We start from the raw sequence: 16,802 nt of genomic DNA, 5'->3' as shown, positions 1-16,802 counted from the left end.
ATTTTTCTTCAGCCTTCCTTATTCAGTGTCCAACTTTCCCATACATAGGAGGTGATTGAAAAGACACTGGCTCGGGCCAGGCTCACCTTAGTGCTCCAAGGAACACCCTTGCTTTTCAGTACTCGAAAGCAGCAGATTTATCCAGTCCCCTGTGTTCTTTGATCGCTTGATGCTGCTCCCAAGAACACTGTTTGTGGATCCCAGTGTGACAAAATCTTTGGCAACTTCAAAGAAAAGATTTCTTCATTTATCATGATGTATCTTATTGGTCCAGTTGTGAGGATTTTGGTTTTCTTTACACCGAGTCGCAATCCATACTGAAGGCTGCAATCCTAGATCTTCATCGGCAAGTGCTTCCCGTTCTCCCTACTTTCAGCAAGTGTGGGTAAGGAGCCCTGGTGGTGCTGTCAGGTAGGTGTTGAGCGGTAAACCACATGGTTGCCAGTTCAAACCCACAGGTCACTTTTGGAGAGAAAGATGAGGATGTCTGCTCTTGGGAGGAGATGTGAATACAAATCTTTACTCAATGACTCTTATTTCAGTAAGATATCTGCACCAATACAGAAAATAAATCTTCTTCTTCATGGGGTAGGAATTGGTTGCTGGACTTCTAAAATGGAGCTCTGGTGGCATAGTGCTTAAACTTTGGGCTGCTAATCACGGGACTGAGTTCGAAACCACCAGCTGCTCCAGGGAGAGAGATGGGGCTTTCTACTCCTATTCAGTGTCAGAGCCCCGGAAACTCACAGAGGCAGTACTACCCTATCCTATAGGGCCACTAAGAGTCAGCGTCCACTCGATGGGACGGGATTAGAGTTAGCAGGAGGCCTAACTTCTGTTTAAGCCCACTCCTTGTTATCAGCCCTCTACCTAACCTCGCCTTTCAGGGTTCTTAGGACTTTCGTCCCTGCGTGTTTGACCTTCTTTCAGCAAGGTCACTGGCCAGGTTTTGTTGTGCCCTGTGGTTTGGGGTGGCTGATGTTTCTCAGTTTCACCAAGGATAGAGTTTGGGTTTCTGTTTCTTGTTCTCTTTTCAGTTGTGTTATTTTTTCAAACTCTTTCCCAATAACTCTTTATATATTCAATACCAACCTTTTGTAATGCGTCTTGCACATATTTTTTCCCTATTTGTAATTGGATCCAATTTTCGTCATATTGTTCATGTGCAAACAACTAAAACGCAAACTCAGGCAGATAGGCCAGTCATTGCCCTGGTCATTTTTGTCTCTGGGGTTCGTTTTTTAGAAAAGTCTCCCCCATTGTTTGATTCTAGACACATTCCCGTATAATTTCATTCCATCTTGTTTCCAGCTTGGCTATATACATTTTTAATACAGCTGAGTTTATTTTGGATTAAAGTTTCTTCTTCGTCTTCTCCCCCTTTTCATTTCCCCAAGTAGAGTATCAAAGAGAGGCTGGTTTTAGTGAGCGAGTGGGCAGAGGCAGAGCAGATGGTATGTGGCAGGGGGCAGGGCAGGGGCACTGAGGTGCCAGAGAGGTTTTCCTCCCACTCTAGCTTTGCTCGAGGCAAGCTCTGTTTATTACTGGTTCCTCTCTTCTAGTATTCTCTCCCCCACAAACTGTCAAGATCCCTTTTGCTTACGAGGCAAGAAAGAGTTTCTTTCTGAGACTATTTCACTCCATTTTCCTATGAGTGTTAATTTCTATGAAGACAAGAACCTGTTAGCTTCTGGCTATTTATTTAATCCAAGTTCTGATTCTCACTGCCTCTTGTCTACTCACATAAAAGTCTTAATTAAACACAGACAATTAAGAATATGTTCATGGCAATTGGACATCCCCTTACAGAAGGGTCACAAGGAAGAGATGAGCCAGTCAGGGTGCAGTATAGCACTGATGAAACATACAACTTTCCTCTAGTTCTTTAATGTTTCCTCCCTCTCCCTCCCCTGCCTGCCTGCCACTATCATGACCCCAATTCTGACTCACTAATCCGGCTAGACCAGAGCATGTACACTGGTACAGATAAGAGCTGGAAACACAGGGAATCCAGGACAGATAAACCTCTCAGGACCAATAATGAGAGTAGCGATACCAGGAGGGAAAGGGAAGGGGTGGGTGGGGAGAAAGGGGAACCGATTACAATGATCAACATAGAACCCCTTCCCAGGGGAACATACAACAGAAAAGTGGGTGAAGGGAGACAATGGTCGGTGTAAGACATGAAAAAAACCCAATAATTTATAAATGATCAAGCACTTATGAGGGCGGGAGAGAGGCGGGGGAGGGGGGATAAGCTGATATCAAGGACTCAAGTAGAAAGAAAATGTTTTGAAATGATGATGGCAACATAGGTAAAATGTGTTGAGACAATGGATGATTAAAATGATTAAAAAATTAAATTAAATTTTAAAAAGAATATATTCGTGCTTGAAAGTACCAGAAGGAACAGGCTGAAATCGTTCTGGTGGGCTAGAGCAGTGTGTCCGTCTTCTCCTGAGTGAATAACACACGGCCTGTTCCAAACCCGGAAACACAGAGAAGACGGTGCCACACTTTGACATCTTCACCGTCGGCCGGTGCCTTGCTGTTCTTCATATCCTGTAACTATACCAGTCTCTCTATAGGTGCGCGCACCCACTCATTGCCTCTATTTCTTTGAACACAAATGTCGGCATACTATACACATTATTTTGCATCTTATTTACTTACTTATTTTTGCTTCACATTCTATTGTGGAGACTGATACAGATCAATACAGGTACTACCGGTAGACCTACATTGTTGATTTCAACGGTTGCATACTATTGTTAAAGTACCATGTCCCTCACTGCCACCGAGTCGATGCTGACTCATAGCAACTCCAGAGGACAGGATAGAACTGCCCTGGGGGTTTCTGGGATTGTCACTCTTTACGGGAGAGCCGAGCCATGCCTAGTTTCCTGTCATTGTCTCTCACAAAGCCGAATAAGAGAGTAGAAAGAACAAGGACCTTTGAGTCAGGCTGACCTGGGTTTAAATCCTGCTTTGGTCCCTGATTTACTGTGCAGCCCTCGTCAAGCTACTTGAAGTGAGCTTCAACCTGCTCACGTACAAGACTGGGGCGGTAATAATACCTGCCTTGCAATGCGGGCTCTTCTGAGAATGAAAGGAGGCTGATTTTGGTATCTATCTGGCACCTAACAGATGCCCAGTAGGCGTTTCTTCCTGGCAGTTGTCTGTTCGTCTCTACTTTGGATAGTTTGTGCTTAGACTCAACTGGGTTGCCCCTTAATGGTGGGAACATTTAAAGCTCCCCCTGAGTCTTTGCTTCAAAATTTGGATTTGAAAAGACAATGCTGGCACGATTTCATCGGGTTCCTATGGTTCCTGATCACTGCAGTGGTCTGCACAGAGGCTGGAGGCCAGTTGTCAGTGCTCTCCGAGGAGCACCATGTGCTAGAGTTGGCTTCTCCTCTTGTTTCCAGGCCCCCTGGGGGCCGACACGATCTTTGTGGCACTGAAACCAACAGAAGTCAGATTCTCTTCTGCCCCCACTCCACCCAGCAAGGTTCCTTAATCCTTAACCACTGATGTGACTCAGCGGCTTTCTCAGCCTCGGCTTCTCTTTTTAGGCTTTCTGTTAGTCTCTTCCTGTTACCCACTGATTGCTTCTCTCCCAGAATTCCCCAGCTCAGAGAGAGAGAACTTGATTGGCCAAGCCGATCACCGCTGTCAGGTTGGAGTAGAGGAGCTTGTCACCCTAGGCCACTTTACCTGGCTCCTGGCCAGTGGACACACCACTTGGCTGTGGCGTGGACTGGGACGATTGCCTTCCAGAGGCCACGTTGGGGGTGGCAAGGACTGTGATTGGGGGCTCACCAGAGAAACTCTGCTGTGAACTGGCCGTGATTTACTGACCAATAATTGTAAGACCCGTGTTTTCTCTCAGTTGGTTTAAGGCAGGAAACCCCTATGAGTAAGGCCCCTTGACCTTGCTTACACACGAGGCAGGGCCCTTTGAGGTGAAAACCAGCAGCCTGGACTCCAGAGCAGCAATAGCTTAAAACCGAGCTCGCTTCCATTCAGCTGACTCAGAGAGACCCCGTAGGATGGGGTAGAGCTACCCTGTTTCCCCGAAAGTAAGACATCTCCCCAAATAAGACCTACTTACAGTTTTGCCTCTCACTGAAATATAAGGCAACCCCCGAAAATAAGCCCCCCCCCAAAGCTACCGTAACTCTGGACTCTGGACCGTAGCGGCAGGCACCACCAGGCAGCAGCACAGCTGGAGCAGACAGGAAGTGTGAGGTCTCTTTTAATAAAACAATAAATGTGTACCGTATTCTTCTTCATGGAGAAATACGATATCCCCTGAAAATAAGACCTAGCGCATCTTTGGGAGCAAAAATTAATATAAGACACTGTCTTATTTTGGGGGAAACAGGGTACCTCTTTAGGTTTCCAAGACCTAACATTTTAATGGGAGTCGACAGTCTCATCTTTCTCCCACAGAGCAGGTGATGGGTTTGAACAGCTGACCTCGTGGTCAGCAGCTCAACCACGATGCACCAGGGGCTTCTAGAGAAACAAAGAATCCTCCGTTTTGTCATGGGACCTCTTAGCAGCTGGGTTCTAGAAACCAAGGCAGGTCGACATTATTGACCTAGGGCATTGGCTGTCATAAGATTTTCAAACTTGATCATTTATTTGGCAAACTTTATGAAGTGCATCACATTCATTGTTTAGTGAACAACAGAACTCACAGCTGACGAAAGGCTGGGTGGTTATCAGCAGGTGAGCGAGGAAATGGGAAGCCAGCGAGACCATCATTTCCCTGCATTTAGACGTGGGAGGGAAGGAGCCCCAAGATACAGAGCAACCCCGTGGAAGCTTAAAAGTGAAATGGCGAATCAGCTGAGTCTTGTTTAGGGTCTTCCATGAACAAAGTAGGGGAGACACTGGATGGGAGCGTGGTCATGGGGTCTGGGCCTGCTAAGACCCCAAACGGGAGCCTGGTCATGGGGTCTGGGCCTGCTGAGACCCCACATGTACTGCCACATGCCTCCAGGGACCGTGACCTAGCTTCTTTGGCGGTAGCTGTTTGAGGAGACATTGCTTATTTTATATTAATTTTTTAATATAGGCCGATGACCTCTATGGATGAGATAAGATCTATCTAGGTGAGGGATCCGTGGGACAGACCAGTGACCGGCTGGCTTGCTGGGGCCACATGAGAAACTGTCCCGTGCTTCTCTGTGACCACAGGGAACTTAGAGTGGCTTGGGGTCCTTGGTCTAGAAACAAACCCATTCCAGTTCCTCTTCTGCGGCTGCCATACCGGCTGGTTACTTAACTTTTCAAATGTTCCGTTTGGCAATCCAAGCATGTCCTCTTTTGTTCTAGGGTGTCTACAACCGGGCCGCGTTACTTCAGATTGATGGCCTAGATTGGGAGACAGGATTCCGGGCCTCCTCTCGGGACCCCCTTCATTATCTCAGAAGATCCTGCTTCTTACTCCGTGGATAGGCTCTTCCTTGGAATTGTATCTCTTCCGGAGTGGGAGAAGCGGACTGTTATGGATCCTCCATGCCCCTACTCTCTACTGTTGTCCTATGAACTTTCTGTCTCGAATCCCTAAGGAGCAGACGGCCGAAGCTCAAAGGCCCAGATGATGACTAGCAGTGGGGGTTTCTCCTGAAGACATTTTTCTAGTATGCTTTCTGAAATTCTGTATAGAAATGCAAAAACCAAGACTCGCCTTCTTTTGTCCACGGTGCCCTCTTCCTAGAATAACACATGCTGTAGCTTGGGCTGCACTCGTTGGCCCAGCGTTTGTGGACACAGAAAGTGAGATGTGCGGTTTGGGCTAGACGTAAATGCCCGGTGCTACAAGATTTGGGATTTACCTCTATCTAACCCCACAACTGACTAAGCACCCATTGTGTGCAAGGGACTGCGTGAGGAAGGATCCTGGGTACTACAGGTAAAACTGTAAACACCGATCATACTTATATAGCAATTGATCATCTTGCTTCCCCTGTATGGGTCCATTTGGTGTTGGTAACATGGTGTGAGTGATCGGGCCAGGTCACACCCTCACAATGAACCCATAAGATGAACCCTTAACATTCTCTGGGTGAGGAAACTGTGCCTCAGAGAAATTCCCTTAAAAAGTGAAGGAGTGATGCCCCGGGGCCTAAAGCTGGAATTTCTGACTCTCCACCCCTCTTTCCACCCGCCGTTCCAAAGCCTCTAAACGATGGATTCCCCCGGACCTTCCCACCCAGTGGACAAACCAAGTAGAAGATAGGAGGAGAGCCGAGGGACCAAGCAGCCATGACTCTGAGGAAGGCAGTTTTGAACTAGACATCCTAGAATGCGTAGGATGTCTACCTGTGGCAATAAGGCTGGGGGAAGGGATTGCAGGCAGAGAGATCTTGTCAGCAAAGACTTTGAGTTCTCAGTCTTCTCTGCGCCACCCTCCCCCCGCCCCCCTTAACTGATGCAGCTCTCTCTTCCATGGACCTGCTCCTGAAGGACTTGGATTTGACTTTTCTGCCTTGTGTTCCCCATTATCCCCACTCCTTTCTCTCACACACACATCCTCCTTTCTCTCTCTCTCTCACACACACCCTCCTTTCTCACACACACACCCTCTTTTCTCTCTCTCACACATACACACCCTCCTCTCTCTCTCTCTCTCTCTCTCTCTCTCTCTCTCTCTCTCTCACACACACACACACACACCCTCCTTTCTCTCTCTCTCTCTCTCTCTCTCTCACACACACACCCTCCTTTCTCACACACACACACACACACACACACACACACACACACACCCTCCTTTCTCTCTGTCTCTGTCTCTCTCTCTCTCTCTCTCTCACACACACACACACCCTCCTTTCTCTCTCTCTCACACACACACCCTCCTTTCTCTCTGTCTCTCTCTCTCTCTCTCTCACACACACACACCCTCCTGTCTCTCTGTCTCTCTGTCTCTCTCTCTCTCTCACACACACACACACACCCTCCTGTCTCTCTGTCTCTCTCTCTCTCTCTCTCTCTCTCTCTCACACACACACACACACACACACACACACACACACACACATCCTGAGCATCATCTACGACGTCCCAGTCACAATCGTTCCATTTAACCTGACAGCAATGTTCCTTCCTGACCTTCATTGTCCCTGAGTTCCGTCTCTCACTCTCAGTTACGCCACTGACTCTGGAATCTCCATGTAGATCCCCTCTTGAGTCCTGTTGGTTTTGGGGGACTCCCATGATCTCCCCGGGAGACTCGAGGGCTTTCTGTTGCCTAAATTTGAGTCAAGCTCGCTGCCCTCTTTGGAACTGCCCTTTTCTTTTCCCTCATGACTGTACTCCTGAGATGGGTCTGGTTCCATAGTCCATTCAGTCTCCAGAACCTGCCTTGCCTCAGGGAGTAGATCTTCCCCTTTTAGCTTCCCCTTTCCCAGTGAGGAGCCAGCCGGGCTCTCAGCCAAGTCTGGAGCGAGGATGCACAGTCTGGAGGGAGCAGAGGCCATCCTGGGAGAATGGAGGGCATGTTCCCATGGAGCTGGAGCTGGGTGCATCCCCGAGGAAGGCGGAAGAGAGGTCAGGATGGACAGTTAGGTCAATGGTGACCTGTGGACGGCATTTTCCAGATGACAAATGGGTCATGGGATTGCTGATTCAGACCAAACAGGACTTCGGTTATTCCAGAGTGGGATTTGGAGAACTCACTCATTTGAGCGATGTAGTACTGCCCTGGTGGAACCTCTTAGGACCGCAGGTTTTGGGGACCATGAAAGGAAAGCAGAGCAGGGGGGGGGGCGACGGGGGAGGGGGCATGTTCTCTTTGAGGCATCCACTTCTCGTGGGAACTGCAGTTGTGTCTCAAGTGGTTTCTTTGATTGTATTTTCGGTCTCCCTGTTCAAGAGTCAGGTGCCTGGCTGCAGCCTTCTGTTCACACACGCGCCCCCCCCCCCCACCCCTCCGCAAACAGGAACTTGGCTGTCTGTTACCATTATCTCTCATCGCACAGCGTTCGTAAACAAGTTCATGTGCTTTTGGGAGCAGGATGAAACAAGCAAGTTACCCTAAAAATCTTAAATAATCTTGGGTTTGAAAAAGTTAAAAAAAGAAGAAGAAAATAATTTCTCATCCGCATAGCTGCTCTGCCCATCAGCATATTTCCAATCATTGATTGGGATCGTGTCCTGTGACCCTCCACCTCTCATACTAAAGATGTCTCTGGAAGCTTGTAGTAGGACCAAGGGAGGCCGCTCGCCCAGCCTTGTCCTCTTAAAGCTACGTCTTCCAAATCTCCTGGTGCTTGTGAGCTCAGCAAGCAGCAAGTTACAGAGACAGAAAGATGCTGAACGAGAAGTTAGTTAGCAGTGATTTTGAGCATCATTTCTGCCACCTACTAGCTGTGGGACTGTGAACAACATGCTCAGTCCCGTCCTTTTTCCAAATGGTAATACACTCATACGCACCTCTTGTATTTATTTGTGGGACACAATAGTGGGGAATGGTCTCGCACAGATCTAGGTACGTACCAGGTGTCTGAAAGACATTCCTCGTTCCGTCTCTCCCTCTTCCCTTTCCTTTATTCTGCAAGGCTTGTGCTAAATGCTGCTGGAAACAAACACACAGACGGCCCAGCGCCTGTCTTTGAGATGCTTGTTGAAGCAGGCCGTAGCACGAGGCAGACATGTAAAGTCACGTCACAGGACGGGCAGGTCGGTTGCCACGTGAATCACAGAGGAGGGAGACATTGACTTCATGGTGAAGAATTAGAAGAGTCATCCAGGCAAGAAGGGGCCTTAGAAAAAGAACCTCGTGGTTGGGTAGGATTTCTCTACCTCCTCACTTGCTTTTTACTTCCTTTCTTTCCCCTTTGCCATCCCTTTCCTCTTCTTTCTTTCTTCGTAAGCAGGCACTGACTTAGAATGAAACCTGTCTGCAGTCAAAGCGACATCCTTCCCTTAGAACCCCTTCAAGAGCTCTTGTCCAGCAGACTCCGCCCTTTGATCCCTTGGCTGCCGCCGCCGTGAATATTGATCGTGCTCCAAGCAAGATGAGATCCTTCACCACGTCACTCTTTCCTCTGTTGACCATGGGGTCACCTACGGGTCCAGGTGTGGGGCTTTCCCTTTTTCTGTACACGGAGTTGTAATCCACACTGCAGGTTGCAGTACACCCCGGTAGTGTAAAACGACGACTGTGACATGTGTGTGCTATGTAACACAGTTCTGTGATTCCCCGGTCTAAATCGGAAGCAAGTACTAGTAGTCTTCCTTCTCGAGGCTGGCTACAATCTCACTCATCCCTGATGGAACCCCAGATTGGTCTGTTGGCCTCCTCCAAACACCTGCTAAGCTCTCCCGTGGAGCCTTTGAATCCTCACGCCGTTTGCTCAGCTGCGGCAGCTTTCTCCCACATGACTCTTTGCTAATATTCCCCTCTCCCGACTCCTGCAAGTCGGACCCCAGAGCCCTGCTTTGAGGCGGGGGCCAGGGTACCTCACCCCATTTTTAATTGTGAAGGTCCTTTCAGTTTCCCTCAAGAAGGAGGAAGTGACCGTACGTGTCATCACCCTATGCACACAGGACTGCTGCCTTCCCATCTGTTAAGTCTGGAGTCAATAACTGGGCACCGAGAGTCTATGAATCACTATGATTGCCTGCAAGCATTTGTTTATCCAAGAGGCATTTTTGTGGGACTAGAGTTTGCAGAGGACACTGTGTGTGAGCACCCCGGGATCCAACCACCCGAGGGCAAAGGTTACACAACAGGAAGAGCAGGTTGAGGTGACCCAGGAGTAACGGAGTAACAGAGTAAAGGAGCTTTATTCCTGGGCTTTTCCAGGGGCCAATTAGTGAGTACAAGGGACAATGCTTGGTAGCTGATGACCATCATTTGCCCACTTCACGGCATCTTCCCAAACAGAGAGGATGAACGATAGAAGCCAAATCCTTTCCCTGTGCAATTAGGCGATCTCTTTAGATGCGTAGACATGCTAACAGTGCAGGTAAATCACCTAGAGTCACTGAAGCTCAGAACTGATGGAGACACACTTCTTTCCACTTAGACATTTTCCATTCATCTATCTCTAAGCCACTGTATTTGCCATTTTTGCATATCTCATTTCCCCCTCGTACACAAGCCGGGCATGTTGTTTTGTACCTTTGGGTGTGAGTTTCCTCTTAGAACGTCTTTGTGGGCAGGGCCAGATAGGGTGACAGCTTCACGGGACTTAGCCTCAGTTGCATATTTCCACTCTCTGAACGAAAAATCTGGAGATGGCACAGGTGTTCAACTCCTCGGTCTCAACTGTCTTCACAGTGGCTCCTGTGGGGAGCAGAGCTGCAGGCGCCTGGGGCCAGCAGGCTGAGCAGGTGGGGCAGGGCTCAGGCTCTCTCCGACCGTGCAGTGCCTGGGATTTCAAAACTGACCATTGGACGATGTGGTCAGACACGAGAAGCTCATAGTTTGCAATGGAACGGATGCAAAAATCAGGGGTGTGTCCCCCTAGTATGCTCTGGGGTGAAGGTTAGAGACCCAGCCTACTTGATCTACTTTAAGACCAGTCCTGCCCGTCCCCCACCCCCAACCCCATAACCCTCAGGCTCCCAAGCCCTGCTACCTCCATCTCCTATCACCAGAGCCTCTCCACTGCCTGCTGTCCTCTCCCTGGCGGGGTCTGTCCTTTCTCCTGGCCCTGCCCACTCAGCCTGCCTTCCCTCCCCGGTTTCATAACTTGAGCAATCCAAGAACACTGAGAACTAGACCCCACGGGACACCCAGAGGGCCAGCAGGGGAGATTAGAGATTAGTTATTCAGAGCTAAGCTTCCAAGAACTATGACCCAAAATGACCAGATGCATTTGGGACATTAGGCCACTAGGTCATGTGTAAAGTGGACATTAAGTGATAGAGGAGAGTTGACAGTGCTGCCGCAGAGCCCAGGACCTCATTGTGAGGAAAATGATGCAAATTTAAAAGCAGGATACAAGGATCAAGCAATCGTTTTCTAAATTAACTCTTAATTACAAAAAGGGATCCTGCCTGTGGGGATGGGTGCACAGTATGATGAAAGTTATTCATGCTCCTGAATTGGACCGTGGAAAATATGTTGAAATGATCAACTTTTTGTCTTGTGTATATAACCCCAAACCCAAACTCTCTGCCATTGAATCAATTCCAACTCACAGCCACCTTAAAGGAACAGCTCGAATGGCCCCGGTGGGTTTCTGAGGCGACCGCTCTTTATTGGAATAGAAAGCCTTATCTTTCTCCCGCTGAGCAGCTAGTGGTTTTGAACTGTTTACCTTGCAGTTAGCAACTCAACACTTAACCACTGCATCACCACAGTGGTACTTACTCATGATAGAGGATTTCAAAGTACTCAAGTAGACAAAAATAAGGAACAAATCCATGTCATCTTCTTAGAGGGTGTGGCATATTTTATGATCTCTGTCTCGTCTGTGGAGCCAGTGTCTGACGGGCTTTATCACTGTCATGCAGAGAACATTGGAAAGTGGATCATTACAGATGCAGACGGGACAAAAATTCAACACCTTAACTTTTGATCCATTTAACATTTCTTCTAGTTTATAATATTTCTTGCTTTCTTTTCACTTGAGGTTTTTCCTTTCTTTTACTTTATTATTATTGTTTGTTTGTTTTTAAAATGTTTTTCTGTACATGAAATCCAGGTTAGGTGACCCCGTAGAGACAGTAACTAGACTAGTATAGCCTTGGCATAATGGAGAACCCGGGGGGTCCTCGGACTGCGACCCACAAGGTTGGCAATTTGAAGCCACCAGACTCTCCGTGGAAGAAAGACAGGGCTTTCTGCTCCCCCAGAGAGTTACAGTCTCTGAACTGGGTCCTGCTGGGCCACTTTGAGTCGGTGTCAACTTCAGGGCGGCGAGTGTGTTTGGTGTTAGTTTGTGGGGTTTGGCTGGGGATGTTGGGGGGACGTTGCTAATAATGATGTGACAATGATGAGCACAAGAACGAAGGAAAGGTTCTACACCGATTGTGGTGGTGCTTGGACAGCTCTCTTGATGTGACTGTTGAATTGTAGCATCTGTGAATTATATGCCAATGAGACTTAAAAAGGAATAGTACTGGCTGCACACATTGCCACGCGGCAGTGAAGTGGGAGTGGAAATGGCACAAGTCACTTGCGAGTAGACACTTCAAGAGCTTTCGTGCATCTGCCACGTTGTTCTCCTCCTGCATGAGAGTGGTTTACCTCAGGGCTGTTTCTGTCATCCTCTGTTCCAGAAAGAAGAGACCCCGCCTGCCGTGAAGGCACACAGTGGGAGTGTGAAATAGGCACTTCTGGTGTAAGCCTTTGGGATCTGGGGGCTGTTTCTTACTGAAGCATAATCTGCCCTAAGAAAAGGTGACCAGACGTCTTGCTTTTGGCGGGAAAGTCCCGATTTTTAACAAATTTTCCTGCGTCCCGCGGCGTTTTAAAAAAGGCCCAATTTTTGCAAAGAATGCACAACAAGCTAGGGTCTACGGTTTTCAGCTGCCATGTGGCTATTTCTCCAGGATATGAGTTTTATCAATGGTGTCCCGCTTGGCCAATGTTAAAATCTGGTCACCTAACAGGATACCTTACAAGATACCTGAGAGAGGATGGCCTCCTTCCTTTCTCTAGATCTATTTTGTTTGTTCGTTACTTTTCCTTGTAAAAATAAGGTCATGATATACATACGATTTTATAAAGTTATTTCTCCCGTTTCTTTTGCAAATAAGGTCGTATGAATTAGAAAAAGGAGCCCTGGTGGGGTAGCGGTTACACAATGGGCTGCGATCTGCATGGTTGGCAGTTTGAAACCACCAGCAGCTCCGCGGGAGAAAGGCTGAGTTTTCTACTCCGGGAAACAGTTACAGTCTCAGAACCCCTCAGGGGGTCGCTGTGAGTCAGCATTAAGCCGAGGGCAGAGGGTTTTTAGGTTTGGTATTAAAAGCAGAAAAGTTTTTAAAAATATAACCACCACATCATCATATTTAAAATTAAGATCAATTGCTTCTAGGGTCCATCTCAGAACTCAAATGTTATCCATGTCATTCAAATATTAGTCATTGTGAAAATGTGGTGCATCTATTAAGTTTAGTTGTTCCAATCAGAAGGCCAAGCAAAGTCCATAGATTGAAGTGTATCGCGTCTTCACCTTCAGCTCCTCCCCTCCTTTCTGACTCAGTTTACCCCCTTGTTATGTGGTAGTTGAAGAAATGGGCTCACTTGTAATGCAGAAACCCCACCGTCCAGACCGGTGTGAATCTTCCACCTGGTGTCATTTCAAATGCTTCTTTTCCCTCTAGAAATTGTCCGTTACATCGAGGCTTGACTCGGTTCAGTGAAGAGATTCTTAGACCTACTACCTTAGGACCATTTGAGATAATTTAATGTTCTTTTACAATCCATTTTTTTAAAAGCTACACAGCTGTCTACCATCCGGTTGTACTATACAATATTTAGGGAGTTACCTATGGTTAGACACTGGGGGTGTATTTATATTCTTTGCTATTCTACACAACTGTCTGCTATGCATCCTGTAGACTAACCATTTTCTACTTTGCCCTCTCCCCACCCCCACCCCGCACCCCATTTTGTTCCTTTAGTTCCTGCGGATGGTGGACGCCTGTGCCAGCTTCCTCACGGAAGCCTTGAACCCAGAAAACTGTGTCGGCATCCTGAGGCTGGCAGACACCCACTCCCTGGACAGCCTGAAGACGCAGGTGCAGAGTTACATCGTGCAAAACTTTGTGCAGATTCTGAGCTCGGAGGAGATCCTTGAACTCCCTGTGGACACGCTGTACCACATCTTGAAGAGCGACGACCTTTACGTGACCGACGAGGTGCAGGTGTTTGAGACGGTGCTGAGCTGGGTCCGACACAAACCGTCGGAAAGGCTCTGCTTGCTCCCCTACGTGCTGGAGCACGTGCGCTTGCCGCTGCTGGACCCCTGGTACTTCGTGGAGACGGTGGAAGCGGACCCTCTCATCAGGCAGTGCCCCGAGGCCTTCCCGCTGCTCCAGGAAGCCAGGATGTACCACCTCTCTGGGAATGAGGTGAGTTGCAAAGGAGGGGGGCACGGCATTCAAACAGGGCTGTGTTTCATCAGGACGGGCAGGGATGTGTCCCTCCGTGGGGTTGGTTCACACGCGGTAATTTGAGTTCAGCAGTGTTCAAAAAACCCCAAACAAATCAGACTTGTTGCCATGAGTCTCCTCTGCCACAGTGTAGAACACGGCCCCTGCGGGTTTGTGGGACTGTCAGTCTTTACAGGAGGAGAAAGCCTTGTCTTTCTCTCGGGTGGCTTTGAACTGTGGACCTTGCAGTTAGCAGCCCAACATGTAACCACCGCTCCACCAGGGCTCCTACGAGCTGGATCCCCGATCTGCCCAATGGGGCCAGCGGCACTTTCAGGCACTTCTTGAGATCATTAGGAGAGACACAGAAATCTCTTTGCACCGTGCTATGCAGGGCCCACCCTTCCTCTTCCTGTGTAAGAATGGGGGTGGGGAGGGGTGACATGTGGACTAAAGGAATTGGCAGGGTGGAGGCTGCTTTCCTAGGGTGGCCAATTGGGCGAAACCTTAAGTTTCTGAGCTCTCTTCTGACTTGTTTCAGCCTCTCATTATGTTTTCATCTTGAATGTCTGAAAATCCTTCACAACTCACCTCCCTGTCTCTCGCTGGGCCTCCCTCTAGCTGCTTTAGACCATCACTCACCCTATCATCTCACTCTGGAGATGTCCCTCTTCCCCCACTCCCCATCACTCTGTTAAGCCCTGTCCTTCCAGTTAGCGCACACGGCCTACCCTCTCCGCATTTCCTTGCCCCCTGCCTGGTCATCTTACAGCATCTGCATCCTGCCACAGGTTGCCAGAGTGGAAGTGCCTTCTCAGCCCCCAGGCCAGGGAGGTGCTGGCCAAATGCTGTTTCCTCTCCTTCACCTAACTAACGCCTTTTCTTCCGTTCAGGTTCCCCTTTGCTAGGGAACCTCGTCACTAAACGGCCCCTAACCACCCCTCCTGCTAACCACAACCTCCTCATCTGTAACAATCTCTACACTAGAAGCTTGTGATGTGGCAGGAAACTTGTCTTATTGGATTTTTTTTCTTTATCCCTTGAACGTGACAGAGTCCCTGAGAGTATGTTTGTGTGTACATGTGTGTATGTACCACAAGAACCTAAAACAAAACCATCTCACTGCCATCGAGTCAATTCTAGCTCATCTTGATCCTATAGTGACCCTATAGGACAGGGCAGGACTGCCCCTGCAGGTTTCTGAGACTATAATTCTTTTTAAAAAATAATTTTATTTGTGGCTCGTACAACTCTTATCACAATCTGAATACCCATCCATTGTGTCAAGCACATTTGTACATTTGCTGCCATCATCATTTTCAAAACATTTGCTTTCTGCTTGAGCTGTAGGTATTGGCTCCTCATTTTTCCCCTCCTTCCCCCCACTCTCCCTCCCTCATGAACCCTTGATAATTTATAAATTATTATTATTTTTTCATGTCTTACACTGTCCGATGTCTCCCTTCACCCACTTTTCTATTATCCATCCTCCAGGGAGGGGGTTATATATAGATCATTGTGATCAATTCCTCCTTTCTCCCCCACCTTCCCCTTACCCTCCTGGAATCTCTATTCTCATTATTGGTCCTGAGGGGGTTATCTGTCCTGGATTCCCTGTGTTTCCAGCTCTGATCTGTACCAGTGTACATGCTCTGATCTAGCCATATGTGTAAGGTAGAATTGGGATCATGATAGTAAGGGGCAGGAAGCATTAAAGAAGTAGAGGAAAGTTGTATGTTTCATCGGTGCTATACTGCACCCTGACTGGCTCAGGTCCTCCCTGTAACCCTTCTGTAAGGGGATGTCCAGTTGCCTACAGATGGGCTTTGAATCTCCACTCCACACTCCCCCTCATTCACAATGACATGATTTTTTTTTTTGATGCCTGATACCGATCCTATCAACACAGGTTCATGATCACACAGGCTGGTGTGCTTCTTCCATGTGGGATTTGTTGCTTCTCAGTTAGATGACCACTTGTTTATCTTCAAGTCCTTAAGACCCCAGATGCTATATCTTTTGATAGCCGGGCACCATCACTTTCTTCACCACATTTGCTTATGTACCCGCTTTGTTTTCAGCGATCATGTGGGGAAGGTGAGCATCATGGAATGCTAGTTTAGTAGAACAAAGTGTTTTTGCATTGAAGAAATACTTGAGTAGAGGCCCAATGTCCATCTGCTACCTTAATACTCAACCTATAAATATATGCACATAGATCTATTTCTCCATCGTAATATATAAAAATATTTACATATGTACATGCCTGTATTTAGATCTTTATAAATGCTCTTTGCCTCCTAGTTCCTTCCTCTATTTCCTTTTACTTTCCTCTTGTCCCACTATCATGTTCAGCCTTCATTTTCAGCAATTCCTCTCAGTTACATTGCCCTTAATCAAGCCCGACCAGGCCTCCTACAACCTCTTTGCTGTTGATTTTGGATCACTGGGTGTTTCCTTGTCCCTGAGGTTGTTAGCATTCACTTCCTTTCCCCTGCCCTCCCCCTACCCTGAGACTATAATTCTTAACAGGAGGAGAAAGGCTCATCTCTGTTCCTCAGAGTTGCTGGTAGTTTCAAGCCATTGACCTTGCGGTTAGCAACCCAACCCGTAACCAGTTCATTACCACTGCTGCTATGTATCACAAAGCCCTCAATAAACTGATTGAAAGTGTAACTGGTCACCAGGATGGTGAATACACAGATCCTTCGGATCTCTCTGTTTCAGTGTCT

General features: G+C 47.9%; 1 protein-coding gene across 1 annotated transcript in view; it reads left to right on the top strand.

The window, feature by feature from the left end:
• The window catches only part of KLHL6 (kelch like family member 6), a 66,265-nt gene that overhangs the window by 33,417 nt on the left and 16,046 nt on the right, over positions 1-16,802 (top strand). Inside the window, exon 3 of the mRNA XM_075555610.1 lies at positions 13,600-14,049. Within this exon, the coding sequence (XP_075411725.1) occupies positions 13,600-14,049 (450 nt within the window). The remainder of the gene's footprint in view (positions 1-13,599; positions 14,050-16,802) is intronic.

The sequence above is a fragment of the Tenrec ecaudatus genome, chromosome 8, assembly GCF_050624435.1.
Source record: "Tenrec ecaudatus isolate mTenEca1 chromosome 8, mTenEca1.hap1, whole genome shotgun sequence".
Classification (NCBI taxonomy): Eukaryota; Metazoa; Chordata; class Mammalia; order Afrosoricida; family Tenrecidae; genus Tenrec; species Tenrec ecaudatus.
The sequence above is the reverse complement of the archived record's forward strand: the minus strand, read 5'-3'. Positions and strand labels throughout refer to the sequence as shown.